Below are 16,251 nucleotides of genomic sequence, written 5' to 3'. Positions count from 1 at the left end.
GCGAAGCTTAGTCTGTCTCAGACTGGGGCAGGTAGGGCTCCGAAGGATCGGGCAGCAGTCTCTGGGCTGGGAGCTCACAGAGTGGCAGCAATTGGCCTTTTCAATTGGCTGGTGAGTCTGCAAGGTAAGCCTGACAATGCTGTAGCCTGGTTCTTCTTAGCCTCACCTACCTCACCTGATCTGGCTGACCTTGGGCAAGTCACTTTAATCTCAGAATTCTGTGGACAAAACAAGATGGGACACCACACCCCTGAAATTCTTGCTCTGGCGAGGGAAGGAGTGCCCAGAGTCTAGGAAGAGGTTGGAGGAAGATGTTGGCCTTTGGAGACAACTTAGGAGAAGGATGGGGAAGCCCAGGTCTTGGGAATGAGCAAAGGCTCCAGGTGAGACAGGGCCAGAAGTCAGCTCTGGGGACTAGGAGCCAGAGGTCAGGGAAATTTTCTGCCATGCAAAATAATGTGTGTTGGGGGGTGGTGGTGGAGATCTGACAAGGGTGTGGTAAGAGGTGGCAGCTCATATTGCTGCCAAGCTCTTAGCACAAGGGCTGTGTACTGTAGGCTGGCAGGACACAAGAGGTCCCTGACTCGAGAGAGATTACAACCTATTTAGGCAGATAAGATGTCCTTGGGGTAAGAAGCCGAACAAAGGGTGACTTTGTGAGACCAGTATAGGCTGCTCGCTGGGATCTCCCAGGGGCTGCTAGGGACCAGAAAGAGCGCTATCCCTGGGCTTGAGGCCAGCCAGGATAATGGGCCACCAGAGCTGGGTTACAAGAATGGCACCTTGCATTTGTCTTCCATCCCGATTGTGCTCGTAGGTAACTGCATGCTACACACCTTATTAAAAAGGAAAGCTGCGTGCTGGTGGGTCAGGCCTGTAATCCTAGCTACTCAGGAGGCTGGGGGCTGAGGATCAGGGTCCAAAGCCAACCCCGGGTTGAAAAGGCCCCATGAGACGCTTAACCACCCAAAAAAACCAGAAGTGGTGCTGTGGCTTCAAGTGGTCAGAGTGCTAGCCTTAAACTAAAGAGCACAGAAACAGTGCCCAGACCCTAAGCTCAAGCATCCAACCAAAAAAAAAGGGGGTGGAGTGGGGGGATGGATGGACAAAAGCCAAGAAGTGCAACCAACCTCAGCCCTGCTGGGAAGCAATGAAGTGGCCCAATGAGAAATTGCTATGAGGGGCTGGGAATGTAGCTTAGAGATAGAGTGCTAGCCTTGAGCAAAAAGAAGCTCAGTGATAGTGCCCAGGTTCTGAGTTCAAGCCCAGGGACTGGGGGGAAAAAAAAGAAGAAAAAGAAAAGAGGAAAGGATATTGCTGTGCAAGATGACTCCCGAGGGGCCGGGAGTTTGGCCTAGTGGTAGAGTGCTTGCCTACCATGCACGAAGACACGAGTTCGATTCCTTGGTGCCACATACATAGAAAAAAGCCGGAAGTGGTGCTGAGGCTCAAGTGGTAGAGCTCTAGCCTTGAGAAAATACAAGGACAGTGCTTAAGCCCTGAACTCAAGCCCAGGTCTGGCCAAAAAAAAATTTAAAAAAAAAGATGACTCCTGAGCAAGATGGCAAAAAGCCAGGAATCAGGCCAGGAGTTTGGTAGAGTGCTCGACTAGTATGCACCAAAACCGGGGTTCCATTTCTTGGTACCATATACATAGAAAAAAAGTCAGAAGTGGTGCTGTGGCTCAAGTTGTAGAGCTCTAGCCTTGAGAGAGAAAAAAAAAGCCCAAGGACAGAGCTCAGGCCCTGAGTTCAAGCCCCAGGACTGGCACACACACACACACACAAAAAAAGCCAGGAATGTTGGCCTGAGGGTGTGGTGCCTTCTGAAGTAGCTCAGGACAGCAACAGGCTGGGCAGGAGGCCAGGAGGTGGCCAGGCCCAGGATGTAACTGGAAGGTGGTGATGACAACATGGAAGGCCGAGGCAGTCCTTACTGGGTCCTGATATGGATGCCCCGTGGGGCATCCTGTCCTGTCCAGTGGGCCTGGCGCCAGGGCATGCGTTCAACTCCAGGCAGAGGTTTTCTGGGAATCTGGGCCAGGCTCAGGTTTCTGGGTAGACTTTCTCCCAGATCACTTGCAGTTCCTCAGTTTGCCCACTGGACATGAGGCAAGGTTTATAGGGGTCTAAAGCAGTCAGTTTCTGATGCTCACTCGAGCAGGGGATGCAGAAGGCAGGAGAACCAGAGCCTCCTCCTCCAACCCCGTCTCACCCCTTCAGGTGGGACCTATGGAGATTGGCTATTTTTCACCAAAGTTAGCTTTCCTCTTCATAAAGGTAACCCACCTCTCCACAGCCCTCTTTAAGAACCTCCAGTCACTTGCCAGAACCAAACCTATCTTCTTATTTGTCCCCTAGCTTTTGAATCTGGGCCTGTGCCTGTCACCTGAGGTGGATGATGATGATGCCATGCTAATAAACCAGGCCCACTTTGGACCACCCCATCTTGTATTCCCCCCACCTCCTATTGCCCCCTCTCCCTGACCCCAAGGCCCAGCTTTAGAACCTTTTTCCAGTCTTCTTTTCCAGCCTTGAACTCATTCGTTCACCAAAATTATTTATTTTATTTATTTATTTTTTTGCCAGTCCTGGGGCTTGAACCGAGGGCCTAGGCACTGACCTTGGACACCTTTTACTCAAGAGTTCTGCCACTTGAGCTCCAGCACCACTTCCGGCTTTTTCTATGTATGTGGTACCGAGGAATCGAACCCGGGTCTTCGTGCATGCTAGGTGAGCACTCTACCACTAGGCCAAACTCCCAGCCCTTATTTAATTTTTTAATTATGCTGGTACTGGGGTTTGAACTCAGCCTCATGCTCCCCTTTAGCTTTATCCCTCAATAAGGAGACTCTACCACTTGAGCCGCAGCTCCACTGCCAGCTTTACGGGAGGGTGATTGGAGAGAAGCCTCTGGTGACTTTCCTTCCTGGGCTCGTTTTGAAATGTGATCCTTTGATTTTAGCCTTCTGGATAGGTAGAATTGCAGATGTGAGCCATGGGCACCTGGACCACACTGCTGGATTTTATTCAGAGTATTTCACCGCTCTGGGCCTCAGTTTCCCCCACTGTCACAGAAGTCCCCTTCAGTGGAACAGGAACAATGGAGGTAACAGGAATAGAAAACTAGGTGTGGGAACACAGCCCCTGGGGTACACAGTGAGGTGCCAGTCTTGCCCTGGCTTCCATCAGGGCTCTGCTTAGTCCGGTCCCCCTTTCCTCCTCTCCCTCCCTCCCGCCCTCCCTCCTTCCCTCCCTGCCTGCCGTCGTGGAGTGCTGGCTCCCAGCATGCAGTGCGCTGACAGCCTTATAAATAGTCGCCTTTGCAGGCGGCTGGTGAGGACGGGCAGGGCACGCACTGGCCCCGGCGCCCACCGCACCCCCAGGTCAGTGTGCGACCGCCCAACAGTCCATGTGGATGCCTTGTGGGGGCCCCTCTGCAGGGAGTGGGGAAGTGCCACCGGGGGGAGGGGCAGTGTGTTTGTCTCTGTTCCCCTTGGGGTGTGTGTGTGTGTGTGTGTGTGTGGTGTATCCATAGTTATGATCCGTGTGTATTTGTACGTGTTCTCTTGGCTATGGGTTTGGGGATTTGTGCCATACTACTGTGCCTTTGTGAATCTCGGGGGTGGGGGAGATGGGGGGAGAAGGGAGGGAAGAAGAAAGGGGAAGGGTGGGAGGGAGAGGGAGAATGAGTCTTGTAGCCCCTCCCAGCTTGTAGACCCCTTTGTCCTAGCCTACATTCCTGGGGCTCAGGGTCCCTGCTCTGGGCTTATTCCAGCTAAGGCCCAGGGAAGGAGGCTCTAGGCTGGCTCCCTGCACCCAGAAGTCCTGGGTTAGGTGCTTAGAGAACCTACCTGTCATATCACTTCAAGTACTGGGGGACCAGGGGCCCCTGGCTACTGGACTCCTAGCTCTAGAGTCCTGGTAGGGAGAAACCCTGGGCAAGGGGTTGCCCAGCTGCCCACCCCCGACCTCTCAGCAGCAGTGGAGGAGCCAGAGACGGAGCCCAGGCTTGCCCAAGGGCACACAGCTGAGTGGCAGAGGTAGGAGTTGAATCCTAGCAGCTTGCAAGCTGTAAGAGGGCTGCTCTCAGGCACCATGCCAGCCTGTGTGGTGATGGGGTTAAGTCACTGTGCTCTGGTGACTCCTGGGTGGGTCAGGCTCCATTGTTGGGGTCCTGTTCCAGGGGCCCCATGAGGCCTGGGTGCTCAGCTTGTAACTCAACTCCTTGCTGGACCCCTGGCTCTTGGGAGGGCTCCTCACGACGCAAGTTATTTTCGACCAAGGAAGTGGCAGGAGTCCCCACGACAGAGAAGGGCTTAGGTTACCAGGACAGGGGGAGGGCAGGCCACGTCCCAGGGCCTCCGTGCGATGCTCCTGGCTTAGGACCGAGGGGTGCTTGGCAGCTAGAGGTCTCTTCTGCACACGCAGCAGGACGAAGAGGTAGCTCACGCCTTGGGTCACTGTGGCATCAGCAAAGCTGCTGATGCCCTGCTCCGGGTCTGGCTAGACCTGAGCTCGACCCCTGGCTGGCCCTGAAGCTCATTTACCCCGTCCTTCCAGACTTAGCTCTCTCTCCCAGATGGTGAGCCGGATGGAAGGAAGCTCCAGCTAGGCTGATCAGCTCGAGGTCCGAGGTGCAGCCACGGACCCCATTCCTGAACCTCCGAAGTTCAGAGAGGATCTGGAGTTGTGGCTCAAGGGGAGAGTGAAAGGGAGAGGGAAAGAGGAGAGAGACCCTGAGTTGGGAGGTCAAATCCCAGTCTTGGCACAATTTTTTTTTTTCAGTGAGGGAAGCTGAGATCTGAGGATCGCAGTTCAAAGCCAGTCTAGGCAAGAAGTCCAGGAGACTTTTTTTTTTGTAGGTTGTGGGGCTTGGACTCAGCACCTGGGTGCTGTCCCTTAGCTTTTTTGCTCAAGGCTAGTGCTCTGCCACTTTGAGCCACAGCATCGCTTCTGGCTTTCTAGTGGTTAATTACAGATAAGAATCTCACAGACTTTCCTGCTTGGGTTGGCTTTAAACTGTGATCCTCAGGTCTCACCCTCCTGAGGAGCTGGGATCATAAGCATGAGTCATCAGTGCCCAGCTGTGAGACCTCTCTCCAACTAACTACCAAGAAAAAAAGAAAAAGAAGAAGAAGTGGAGCTATGGTTCAAGTGATAGAGCGCTAATTTTGAGCACAAAAGCTCAAGGACAGGACCCAGGCCGAGTTCAAACCCTCCTACAAATACCGAGAAAAATAAAAAGAAAGGAAAGGAAAGAAGGAAGAATGAAAGAAAGAAAGATGGACTCAGAGAGGGTACTGCCTATGTTGGAGTGGAGGGAGAAATCTAGGAAGGCTTGCTGGAGGAGGTGACTCAGAATTGAGGCCTAAAGGCATCACAATTGGGTGCAAGGTCACAAAGGCCTAAAGAGAGCATCATCATCTTGGGCATTGTGACAGAATTACAGCCAATTGAGAGTGGCTAATGCTGCTGAGGTGATAGAGGCCAGATCACCAGGGCTTGCTTCCACAAGGTAGGTCGAGGCTTTCAAGTTTTGTTCTGGAAATTGAAGAGGCCTTACTGGGATAGTTGTAAGCCAGCCTGTGACTTGTTTTGTTGTTTCTCTAAGGAAACATCTGGAACAGTGGCCCCAGACCTTCTTAGCGTAAGGAAGTGTGTGTGAGGGGAGGGGCACAGGTGGAGAGAGGATCCAGATTGGGAGGCAGGGACATGGTGCCAGGATCCAGATCAGGAGCTGGGGCCGGGGGTGTGCAGGGCCAAGATGGGGTGGGGATAAGTGGGCAGGGCAAGGCTGAGATGTGAGGATCCGCTGTTCAAAGCCAGCTGGGGCAGAAATGGCCTTGAGACTCATTTTCTTCTTTCTTTCCTTCCTTTCTTTTTCTTTCTTTTCTTTTCTTTCTTTCTTTCTTTCTTTCTTTCTTTCTTTCTTTCTTTCTTTCTTTCTTTCTTTTTTTCTTGCCAGTTCTGGGGCTTAAACTCAAGGCCTGGGTACTCTCCCTGAGGTTTTTTTTTTGCTCAAGGCTAGCACTCTACCACTTGAGCCACAGCACCACTTCAGCCTTTTTTATTTTTGGTTTATGTGGTACTGAGGAATCAAACCCACGGCTTCATGTATGCTAGACAAGCACTCTACCACTAAGCCACATTCCCAGCCTGAGCCTTATTTTCAACTAGCCAGCAATTAGCATTGGTGGCTCACACCTATAATCCTAGCTACTCAGGGAGGCTAAGATCTAAGGATCATGGTTCAAAGACAGCCAGGGCAGGAAAGTCTATGAGACTCTTAGCTCCATTTAACCAGTAAAAGAAAAAAGCCAGAAGCAGAGCTTTGGTGCAAGTGGTAGAATGCTAGCCATAATTCTTGAGCATAAAAGCTCAAGGACAATGCCTAAGCTCTGAGTTCAAGACCTAGGACCAGTACAACACACACACACAAAAGCTGAAAATAGAGGTGCCGGCTTTGAGTTCAAGCCTTAGTACCAGCACGCAGATAGGCACACGCACACACACACACACACACACACACACACACACACACACACACACACACACACTCACACCAACTGGGAAGAGAGATGTCCCACAGACAGGCTTTGGGCCTCTGTGCCACCATCCTTCCTCTGCCTTCCTCTGAGCTCTCCTGGCTCTGGGGAGCATTGTCAGGGAGTCTGGGCAGAGTTTCCAGGGTAGAGTTCTATCTCCTCCCATCTGTGCAGCCTCCACCCTGGTCCTTCTGGAGACCAAAGCTCTCCTGGGACAGGTGAGGTAATGGAAGCCAACAGGAAAGTGACTTTGCCAAGGTCAGCCCGCCTCCGGGACCTCCCTGTCTCCTCTGGCTTCCAATGGTGCGTCCGAGTCTGGCCCACACCTGCTGGTGCTGTGGGTGAGGTTTGGTGGAAGCCTAGGCAGGGTGGGGAGAAGCCCTCACGTCCCATGCCTTGACTTGCAGAGTGCTGACCCGGCTCCCAGGACCTCAGCAAGATGGAAGGTATGAGGCTCTCAGTGTTGCCTGTGTCTGGCTGTGAAGGGCAGATCTGGGGGGCTGGGAGGGCTGGAGGTGGTCCTGCGGTCTGTCTGGAGCCTCCGGCCTCCTTCTTCAGCCTCTCAGAGGATGCATCATGCCAAGATTAATTTTAGAACGGATTGAGGCCTCCCCGAGGTTTTTTGTATGGGGTGGGGGTCGGAACTCACCTCCCACACTCTTATGTATGGAGCTGAGTCTTAGCCTCTGTAAAGGGTGGGTCTGTGCTGGGAAGGGGCTGGTGGGGGAGGCTGCCCCGTGGACAGGTTCCAAGTGTGCTGACTGTGCTCACTTTTCTAGTCACTCAGAGAGAGCTACAGGCCTTGAGCTGTCGATCTTGCTGGGACTCACAGGGCACCATGGGTTGGGCAGATAGCCAGGAATGGTCAGCCCTGATTTCTGCCAGGGTCACCCACCTAGTTCCTGGCCTTGTGCCTTGATCCTGAGCAGCTCTTAAAGGTACCCAGAGGGCTTGGTTGCTGCCCCGGAGACCTTAACTCCAAACATCGGCTGCCACAGGGCTGCGGCTTTTGCCAGTTCTAGGCTGTCCCCTTCATCCTCCTTCCCTCCCTGGGGGCTACCACACCCATCACCTCCAGAGGCAGGGACAAAAGCCAGAGGTCTAGTGCTCCAGCTCTGCAGTCACGCGGTGCGGGGGAAGCGTCAGAAGTGGAGGCAGGTCCCCATTTGGGTTCTGACATGTCGACTAAGCCTCTTCCTCTTTAGGCTTCAGTTTTTTGGCCCAGTGGTCTGAGTGCTTCTTTTTGGGGGTTGCTGTGGAATGTGGACGGTAGGCAAATGCTCTCCTATGAGCAGCGTTCCAGCCTGGGCCGTTCTAAGCTCCCCTCCCTGTCTGGACAGGAATTGGACTTGCCCACCACAGCATGCTCCTCCCCCCCAACTGTCTCCATGGCAACATACAGTGTGGTTGCCAACTCCTCCACATTAGTACTGGTGGGGCAGCCAGGCCTGGGAGAGACAAGAGACACAGCAAAACAGAAGGATAAGCTGTTGATACTTTACTAACTTGAAGAGGGACCCAGGAAGGGGAAAGGTGACTGACCTTCAGCCACCCACAGGGCGGTGCTGTGGGAGCTGGCACCCAGGCTTTCAGCTGTGTTCTTATCCTCTGGGCCCTTTTGTTCTGGAACATCATCTTTTCTGTGATCTCCCCCAGTTCTGAGCGAACTCTCTGGCTATTTTCTAACATGGGGCTGAACCTTTCCCTCCTGCTTTTTCCACAGAGAAACTGAAGAAAACCAAGATTATCTTTGTGGTGGGTGAGTCTCAAGTAGGGAGGGTCTTGGGGAGGGGCCCTGGCAGCCCCTGGAAGCCTGTATCTCTGGGGAGCACTGAACTTGTGGGTCCTCGCAGGTGGGCCTGGCTCAGGGAAGGGCACCCAGTGTGAGAAAATCGTACAGAAGTATGGCTACACCCACCTCTCCACTGGAGACCTTCTGCGTGCTGAGGTCAACTCTGGCTCAGACAGGGGCAAGAAGTTGGCAGAAATCATGGAGAAGGGCCAGCTGGTGCCACTGGTGAGTGTGAGGATGCCAGCCAGAAAAGTCTGTGACCTGCTGACCCTGCCTCCTGTGGCTCCCCACTGTTCTTAGGAAAAGACCCAAGACCTGTGGAGCCCTGCCCTGCCCCTCACCTCTCCTGCCACCTCGGCCTTTCTGTCCATTCAAACCACGTGTCCTTTCCTGCCTGGTCAAGGCTTTCAGACCACCTCTTCCCTCCAACTCCTCTGATTTGGACTAAGACCCCCCTAATCTTTTCTTTCTTTCTTTCTTTTTTTTTTTTTTTTTTTTTTTTTTGCCAGTCCTGGGCTTGAGCTCAGGGCCTGAGCACTGTCCTTGGACTTTCTCAAGGCTAGAGCTCTACCACTTGAGCCTCAGCACCACTTCCGGCTTTTTTCTATGTATGTGGTACCAAGGAATCGAACCCGGGTCTTCATGCATGCTAGGCAAGCACTTTAGCCACTAGGCCAAACTCCCGGCCCGACCCCCCTAATCTTGTAAGGCAGTAGCCCTCTTCTTTACCCATACAAACCATGCCATCCTTGGAAATACAAGCCAGCTGTCACTGTCATTCCCCTCCCCAGACGCAGAGTTTCCCAGGGTGGGAAGGACCTCAATCTTCAGGGCCTGGTAAAGGACTGGGCAGCTGGGGTTCCATGAATCACGCTCCGCCCAAGTCCTCCACCAGAAAAGGCCACTGGAGAGTGAGACTCACTAGGGCACGGGTGCTCAAGTGAGGAGGGCAGCTCAGAGGCAGGACTGGAGCCCGTAAAACCCTAGAAAAGGGGCTGGAGAAAGGAGATTCAGTCCTTTTCTTTGGTGCCCTGCTTGCAGGAGACTGTGCTGGAAATGCTTCGAGAAGCCATGATAGCCAAACTTGAAACATCCAATGGCTTCCTGATTGACGGCTACCCTCGAGAGGTGCAACAAGGAGAAGAGTTTGAGCGTCGGGTAAGTCACGGGCTTGGGGCTGAGGGGAGAGAAGGGGGTGGCAGGAGAGGCTTGTGAAGGTGAAGGTCAAGAGATTTGACCAGAAGACTGTTCTGAAGCTCACTCTGTAAAGTCTAAAGGCTATAGAAGGAAGAATCACCATAGTAGGCTCATCGTTCAGCTCCACTCCTTGAGACTTTGGATCGGGCATTTTCCCCATCTGAAAAATGTGGGAAGATAGGTTTGTCAGCTTCCTTGAAGGAAAATCACCTCATGATCCCATCGTGAGAGGGACAGGGAAAGCACTGGCAAGGGCTGGAACCATATATACTACTGACGGGAGGAAAGCAGGATGTGTGGGAGAGGGGGCCAGGTTTGGGGCTGGTTGGAACCTGGGGTGCTGAGAAGGGCATCAATCTCTTTCCAGGGGACAAGGGGAGCCTGACTGGAAAGAGTGGGCCTTGGGCTTAATGGCTTTCAGCTTCTTCGAATGGAAGAACATTGTCCTTAGGGTGGGGTACTCCACACAAGCACATGCTTGTCCACAGGAAACATGTATGACCACAGGACACCTACCCAAGGCCACAGGCACTGCATGAGGCCAAGAATACAGCACACACGTGTATACATGCGGGCAGAGACACAGTCCGTGTGTGTCTGTGTGTGTATGTGTGTGTGTGTCTGTCTGTCTATACACGATGCATACACACATTTGTGCTACCTGTACAAGGCCATGGGGTGGGGGTGGGGGCACATGGGACGACAGGTGACCAGGAGGGAGAGGACTCTGGACGACCTCAGCTCATCCAGACCTCTGTGGCCTGTAGCCAGGGTAGGACACTTTCTTCCTTCCTTCCTTCCTTCCTTCCTTCCTTCCTTCCTTCCTTCCTTCCTTCCTTCCTTCCTTCCTGTCTGTCTGTCTGTCCTGGGTTTTAAACTCTGGGCCTGGGTTCTGTCTCTGAGCTCTTCAGCTCAAGGCTACTGCCCTACCCTTTGAGCAACATTGCCACATCTGGTTTTCTGGTGGTTAATTGGAGATAAGATCTCATGGTCTTTAATGTCTGGCTGGCTTTGAACAACAATCCTCAGATCTCAGCCTCCTGAGTAGCTAGGATTACACTCCGCCCGGCAGGAGACTATTTCTTGACCTCTGACTCTCTGTAAGAACTCAAGGAAGTTCTGCCTGGCTCAGCTTGGTTCCCTTATGTGTGAAGTGGATATTGGTTGGACATTCTGTGCTGGTTTATGGGTACAAGTCCTCTGAGGTCACTTGAAGGCCACTGCTAGAAAATGGAGGCAACCATGGGTGACTAGCTCCATGCAAATCTCTTGTGGTGGCCTCTGGGGCTTCCAGCTGCTGATCTCAGCTCTGGACACCAGAGGGCGCCAGGGCTTCGCTGAAGGAGAAGGAGAGGATTAGAGAGTTGGCCACTCACCGTGGTTTAAGGTCCCAGAGCTCTCCTGGGAGGTCAACAATGGCCATGCTCTGTCTGGGAAACCGAGGCATCAGCCTCTCCAGAGGCATAGCGGTCTTTGTTCAGTCATCACCTGCACTAAGGGTGGATAAAGATTGTCCCATGCATGACTCTGGAGGCTTGGATAAACCCAAAGCTAAGTCTGTATTGGAGAGGAGCTCTGTGGTTGTTGGGTGATGGAAAGGTGGGTGGCCTTGGAGCTGTGGCCAAATCCAGCCTTTGCTACTCACAGACTTCTAGAAGAGAGGAACCTGGTAGGCTCTCTCGTATCACTGGGTAGCAAAAAGACCCCTTGACTCCCTGAAGACAGATCTCTCTCACCATTCATGGTGTGTGTGTGTGTGTGTGTGTGTGTGTGTGTGTGTGTGTGTTTGTCTGTCCCAATGCTGGGGCTTGAACTCAGGGCCTGGGCCTTCTCCCTTAGCTTAATTGGAAATAAGAGTCACAGACTATATCCTGCTCCCAGGCTGGCTTTGAGCCTGGATATTTAGATCTCAGCCTCCTGAGTAGCTTGGATCACAGGCATGAGCCTGGGGTACCCAGTCTCTTGATTCATTAACCACACCCAGGAGGGAGGAACATGTTTTACAATGCGTATTATAACAAGGGAACCAAGGCCTGTGAGGGCCTGGGGACTTCCCACAGTCACATGGCAGGGTAGAGGCAAGGAGAGCCTGGGTGCAGACACTAGACATTAGGCTTTCACCCCAAGCCCCTGAAGTAGGGTAGTACCCATGTGGCCCTGATACGTTGTGTGGGTGACAGCTGTGCATAAGCCTGCAGGTGGGGGGGGCTAACTGGATGGACAGGTTGGGGGGACTAGTGAGGAGAGGCTTGAAGTTTGCATCCAAGTCCTAGCCCTGCTCTGAGACTGTGGAGGTTCACAATGGCTCTGTCAGGAGAGGGAAGTCAGTCAGTATGGGAGATTCTATGGAGGGACCCTGGTGGCTGAATGGAGGGAGAAGACGTGGGGCCTCATTCTTCCCCACCCTTCCATATCACCCAAGATGACCCTTTTACTCCAATGACAATGACATTGCTCAGACCCCCCTCAGCAGCCCTCCCTCCATTCATGGTCCCTTGGTTTCTTATGTCATGTCCTGTCTCGGGCTTCAGGTCTCCCATCCTGGATGGAAGCGCATGCTGGGGGCCGGGGTTGGGTCCAGGAAAGCCCTTGGGGAAGACCAAAGTTTTAGCTAAAGCTAGGTATTAAGGTAAGCACTGGCCAAGCACTGGTGTGTGGGAAAAGATTCATAGTGGAGGAGAGAGTGCAGGTGTCTGGCATGGAAGGAGCAGGAGGAGGGCCGAGGTGTGCCACGCTGGCAGAGGGCAAGGCCAAGGTGTGACTACACAGGGCTCCAGTGCTGATAGGGCCTTTGGCTTTCTCTAGAGGGCGCTAGGAGCCATGGTGGAGGTCCGAACAGTGAAGTCCCTCAAGCTGCCTTGGAGAGAGATTGGAGACCTGGATGGGAAGATAGGACAGGAATGGGTCCTTGTGACATGGCGTCTGCCTCTCCCCTGGCTACCTCTCACAGATCGGAAAGCCCACATTGCTGCTGTATGTGGACGCGGGTCCTGACACGATGACCCAGCGGCTCCTGAAGCGTGGAGAGACCAGTGGGCGCTCGGATGACAATGAAGAAACCATCAAGAAGCGCCTGGACACCTATTACAAGGCCACGGAGCCAGTCATTGCCTTCTATGAGAAACGGGGCATCGTGTGCAAGGTGGGCCTCCCGCCTGGGCCTACCTCCCGGCACTGTGACCTGGGCCTCAGTTTCCCTACTAGTCAAATGGGAGGTTGATGTCCACTGTGGCTAGCTTGGGGAGCAAGGCCTGGCCTCTGGGGGAGGTCAGGCTCCTGCCTCAATCTCTAGCCCTCACAGCCCATCTCCCTACAGGTCAACGCTGAAGGCACCGTGGACAATGTCTTCTCCCAGGTCTGCACCCACCTGGATGCTCTGAAGTAGCCCTGTAGAGCCCTTCTTCAACTCAGAACCCCCCTACCCCCACCCTTGCCCTGACCTGAGGCTGTCCTGGCCAGAGCCCAGGGCCTCCGCCCTGCCTCCCTACAGGCGGGAGGAAGCCACCTTATCCTGTTTTGTGGGTGGCCAAGCACTAAAGGAATTTCAAAGGACATTGCTTTTACTCCTTTTTCTTTGTTTCCAAATCCAGTTGAGGCTCCATCTTCTCACTCTTCTCCTCCTGCTCTGGTGCCAGGTTGTGCTAGCTCAGGCCACAGCAGACTGCATCAGGCCTGGGGTCCCCGTGGTAAGAGAGGCTGGGGTTTTTGCTCTTGGAGCCTCGAGTTCAGGCTCCTCTGCACCCCTTTCCTGACCCCTTTGTCTCTCTGAGCACAGTTTCTATGCCTGACCCTTGGTGATCTAGGCACTAAGACACTGGTCACTGGGGCTCCTGGGTAGAGGGCATGGCACATGCCAGCCAGTGACATGGACAGGGAATTGGTGTTCTTGGTGGCAGAAGCTCTGAGGGTTTGCCAAGGGCAGATCCATTTGTATTTTCCCATTCAGATCCCAGCCCGCCCTCTGAGCTGCTTTTTCATCTAAAATAGAGCTGGGCTCGTACCTGTAAACCTAGCTACTCGGGAGGCTGAGATCTGAGGATCATGGTTTGAAACCAGCAGTCTATGAGATTATCTCCAACTAAATATTTAAAAACTGGAAGTGGAGCTGTGGCTGAAATGCTAAAACACTAGCCTTGAGTGAAAACAGCGCCCAGGCTCTGTGTTCCAGCCCCTATACCAAGAGCACACTGCGTGAGGGACATGGACTGTCAGTAACCATGGCTCCAGGAGCTGGGGATGAGAACAGCTTGGCGTGGGAGTGCTGGCCTGGGGGACACGGAGGCTCCCCACCCAGCACCACCTCCCCTCTTCTGTTCTCATTCTTCGACTCATCATGTCATCATGGAGGAAGGCTCTCTTGTTCTTAACACCTGTTCTGGTCCTGGCAGGCTCCCTTTGAGACCAAGGGGGCTGCAGGGACCCTACAGTTCTGGAAGGCCACTGGCCTCTGGGCTGTCTCTGCTCATCCGGGTCCTTTTCTTCTTCACCAAGAGAGTGGCTTCACCATTGACATTCAAACTTTCCTTTGAAATAAAGGTATTTAAGTTACAAAAGGTGAGTCTATTGAAAGGAGAACATGAAATGAATGAGTGGTAGGAGCGGGATTATCAAGGATGAGCCTTCTGTGGGGTTAGGGCTCGGAGGTTAAGATTTGCAACTTATCTTCTGTGCAGTCCACATCAGCCTCAGGAAAGCAGCAAGCTTAGGAGCCCCAAATCCCTCTGACCTCTCACTTTTAGTGCTGTGAACAGGCACATACTGGGGCTTGAAGCCAGGCTCCATGCTCAGCTGTTTGGCTCATGGTTGGTTCTGTACCACATGATTCATGCCTCCACTTTCTTCATTTTTGCTGGTAACTTGGAGATGAGTTTCAGATTCGTCTGTTTTGAACCATAATCTCCAAATTTCAGTTCCTGTGTGCCCAGGATTACAGGTGTGAGCCACCTGCACCAGCTGCATGAATATTAGATACTTTTGTACCTTGTCTGTCTGAATCGGGGCTGTGTTAGGGTTTGGGTGGATCCGAAGCCCCCACCATTAACTCTTGTGTAAGATGGTGTAGTGTTTGTGTGAAACTTCTGCACACATTCCTGTATACTTTAAGTCATACCAGAGTCACGCCTTTTTTTTTTTTTTTTTTTTTTTTTTTGCCAGTCCTGGGCTTGAGCTCAGGGTCTGAGCACTGTCCTTGGACTTTCTCAAGGCTAGAGCTCTGCCACTTGAGCCTCAGCACCATTTCCAGCTTTTTTTTTTCTATGTACATGGTACCGAGGAATTGAACCCGGGTCTTTGTGCATGCTAGGCAAGCACTCTACCACTAGGCCAAACTCCCGGCCCCACGACTTTTAAGTCCTGATATGTAATATGTAAATAGACGTTACACCGTATTGCTTAGGGAACAGTATAAAAGGTACACGTTCAATATAAATGCAATTCTTTTCTTGAGATGGAGTCTTGCTGCATTTGCCCAGTTTAGCCTCAGAATTCCTGAGTTTATACAATCCTCCTTCCTCAGCCTCAAAGATATCTATCCATTTATCCTCTACCCAACATATCAATATCATACAGATATCCCACATATTGAAATTTTCAAGGTGCAAAAAGATTAAAAATACAGTAACTGCCACCCTGCCCTCACCAACACAAACCTTTCTTTGGGGAGCTCCTGATAATGCATGCCTGTAATCCCAGCTACACAGGAGATGAAAGTAGAGGATTAAAGTTGGAGGCTAGCCTGGCTATTTAGAATGAGATCCTATCTGAAAAACAAACTATAAGCAAAAAGATCTGGGGACGTGGCTCACAGGATAGAGTTTTCCTATCAAGTACAAGGCCAAAAATAATTCCAATAAGGTAATTACCTTTGAGTTTCATGACACATTCATTCAGCAGACACTTCGGGATTGCCTAAAGTATTATCCAAACAGACACTCAGAAGCCCTCCCAGCCCTTGTGATGGGCTCCCAAGCATGGAGAACCCCTCATTCATAAAATCTCATCCCAGCCACTCAAGAGCAAGTAGCTGAGTGTGCAGACCTCCAAGCAGAGAAGCAGAAGTTCCTTGAGTGAGGGCCTCCATGATACCTAGGAGTTCAACGTGGGACAGAGAGCGTGGAAAGGCAGAGGAATCGCTCTACAGAGTCACTGAAGGGGGGAGGACCTATTGAGCAAGGAAGACAGAAGCCAGGGGCTGGGGGTGGAATGCAGTAGAGGAGGCACACCTGGCAGTGGGTAGAGGCCAGACTTGAAGGGCCTTCAGGTGATTTGGGCTGGGACGTAGCTCAGGGGTACAGCATGTGTCTAAAAATTGTCTAAAGCCTTATGTACTTTCTACCAGTCCTGGGGCTTGAACTCAGGGCCTGGGTCCTGTCTCGAGGCTAATGCTCTATCACTTGAGCCAGAATTCCACTTCTGGCTTTTTGGTGATTCATTGGAGACTTTCCTGCACAGGCTTGCTCTGAGTCATCTGCAGAGTTCAAGTTCCTCCTGAGTAGCTGGGATTAAAAGCATGAACTACTGTTACCCAGCTACACTTCTTTTGGTCAAGGCCAACTCTCCTCGTTTTGTGACACTGGCCTGTGAGGAGATAGCTTTCCTGCTGAAAATGCCTCTTTTTGGATTCAGCTCTGGCTTCCTGGTGAACTTTCACCTCCATCCTTCAACAGTCCCATAAACTGCCCGCTCCTTAATGAAGGCTTCCGAGCCTCAGGAGAAG

At 52.4% G+C, this 16,251-nt stretch overlaps 1 protein-coding gene across 4 annotated transcripts; it reads left to right on the top strand.

The window, feature by feature from the left end:
• Positions 1–3,298: 3,298 nt before the first annotated feature.
• Positions 3,299–13,090, top strand: Ak1 (adenylate kinase 1). 4 transcript variants are annotated; one of them, XM_090330707.1, is made up of 7 exons: positions 3,299–3,385; positions 6,955–6,993; positions 8,271–8,306; positions 8,401–8,564; positions 9,381–9,497; positions 12,487–12,678; positions 12,853–13,090. In XM_090330707.1, the coding sequence occupies exons 2-7, from the start codon at positions 6,987–6,989 to the stop codon at positions 12,919–12,921; spliced, it is 585 nt and encodes a 194-aa protein (XP_090186833.1). In that variant the 5' UTR covers positions 3,299–3,385; positions 6,955–6,986; the 3' UTR covers positions 12,922–13,090. The 4 variants fall into 4 exon arrangements, with proteins under 4 accessions (XP_090186833.1, XP_090186834.1, XP_090186835.1 ...); XM_090330708.1 differs by lacking the exon at positions 3,299–3,385 and adding an exon at positions 5,054–5,517; XM_090330709.1 differs by lacking the exon at positions 3,299–3,385 and adding an exon at positions 5,594–5,649.
• Positions 13,091–16,251: the final 3,161 nt, after the last annotated feature.

Source organism: Megascapheus bottae, chromosome 3 (assembly GCF_031878675.1).
Source record: "Megascapheus bottae isolate mThoBot1 chromosome 3, mThoBot2.hap1, whole genome shotgun sequence".
Taxonomy (NCBI): Eukaryota; Metazoa; Chordata; class Mammalia; order Rodentia; family Geomyidae; genus Megascapheus; species Megascapheus bottae.
The sequence above is the reverse complement of the archived record's forward strand: the minus strand, read 5'-3'. Positions and strand labels throughout refer to the sequence as shown.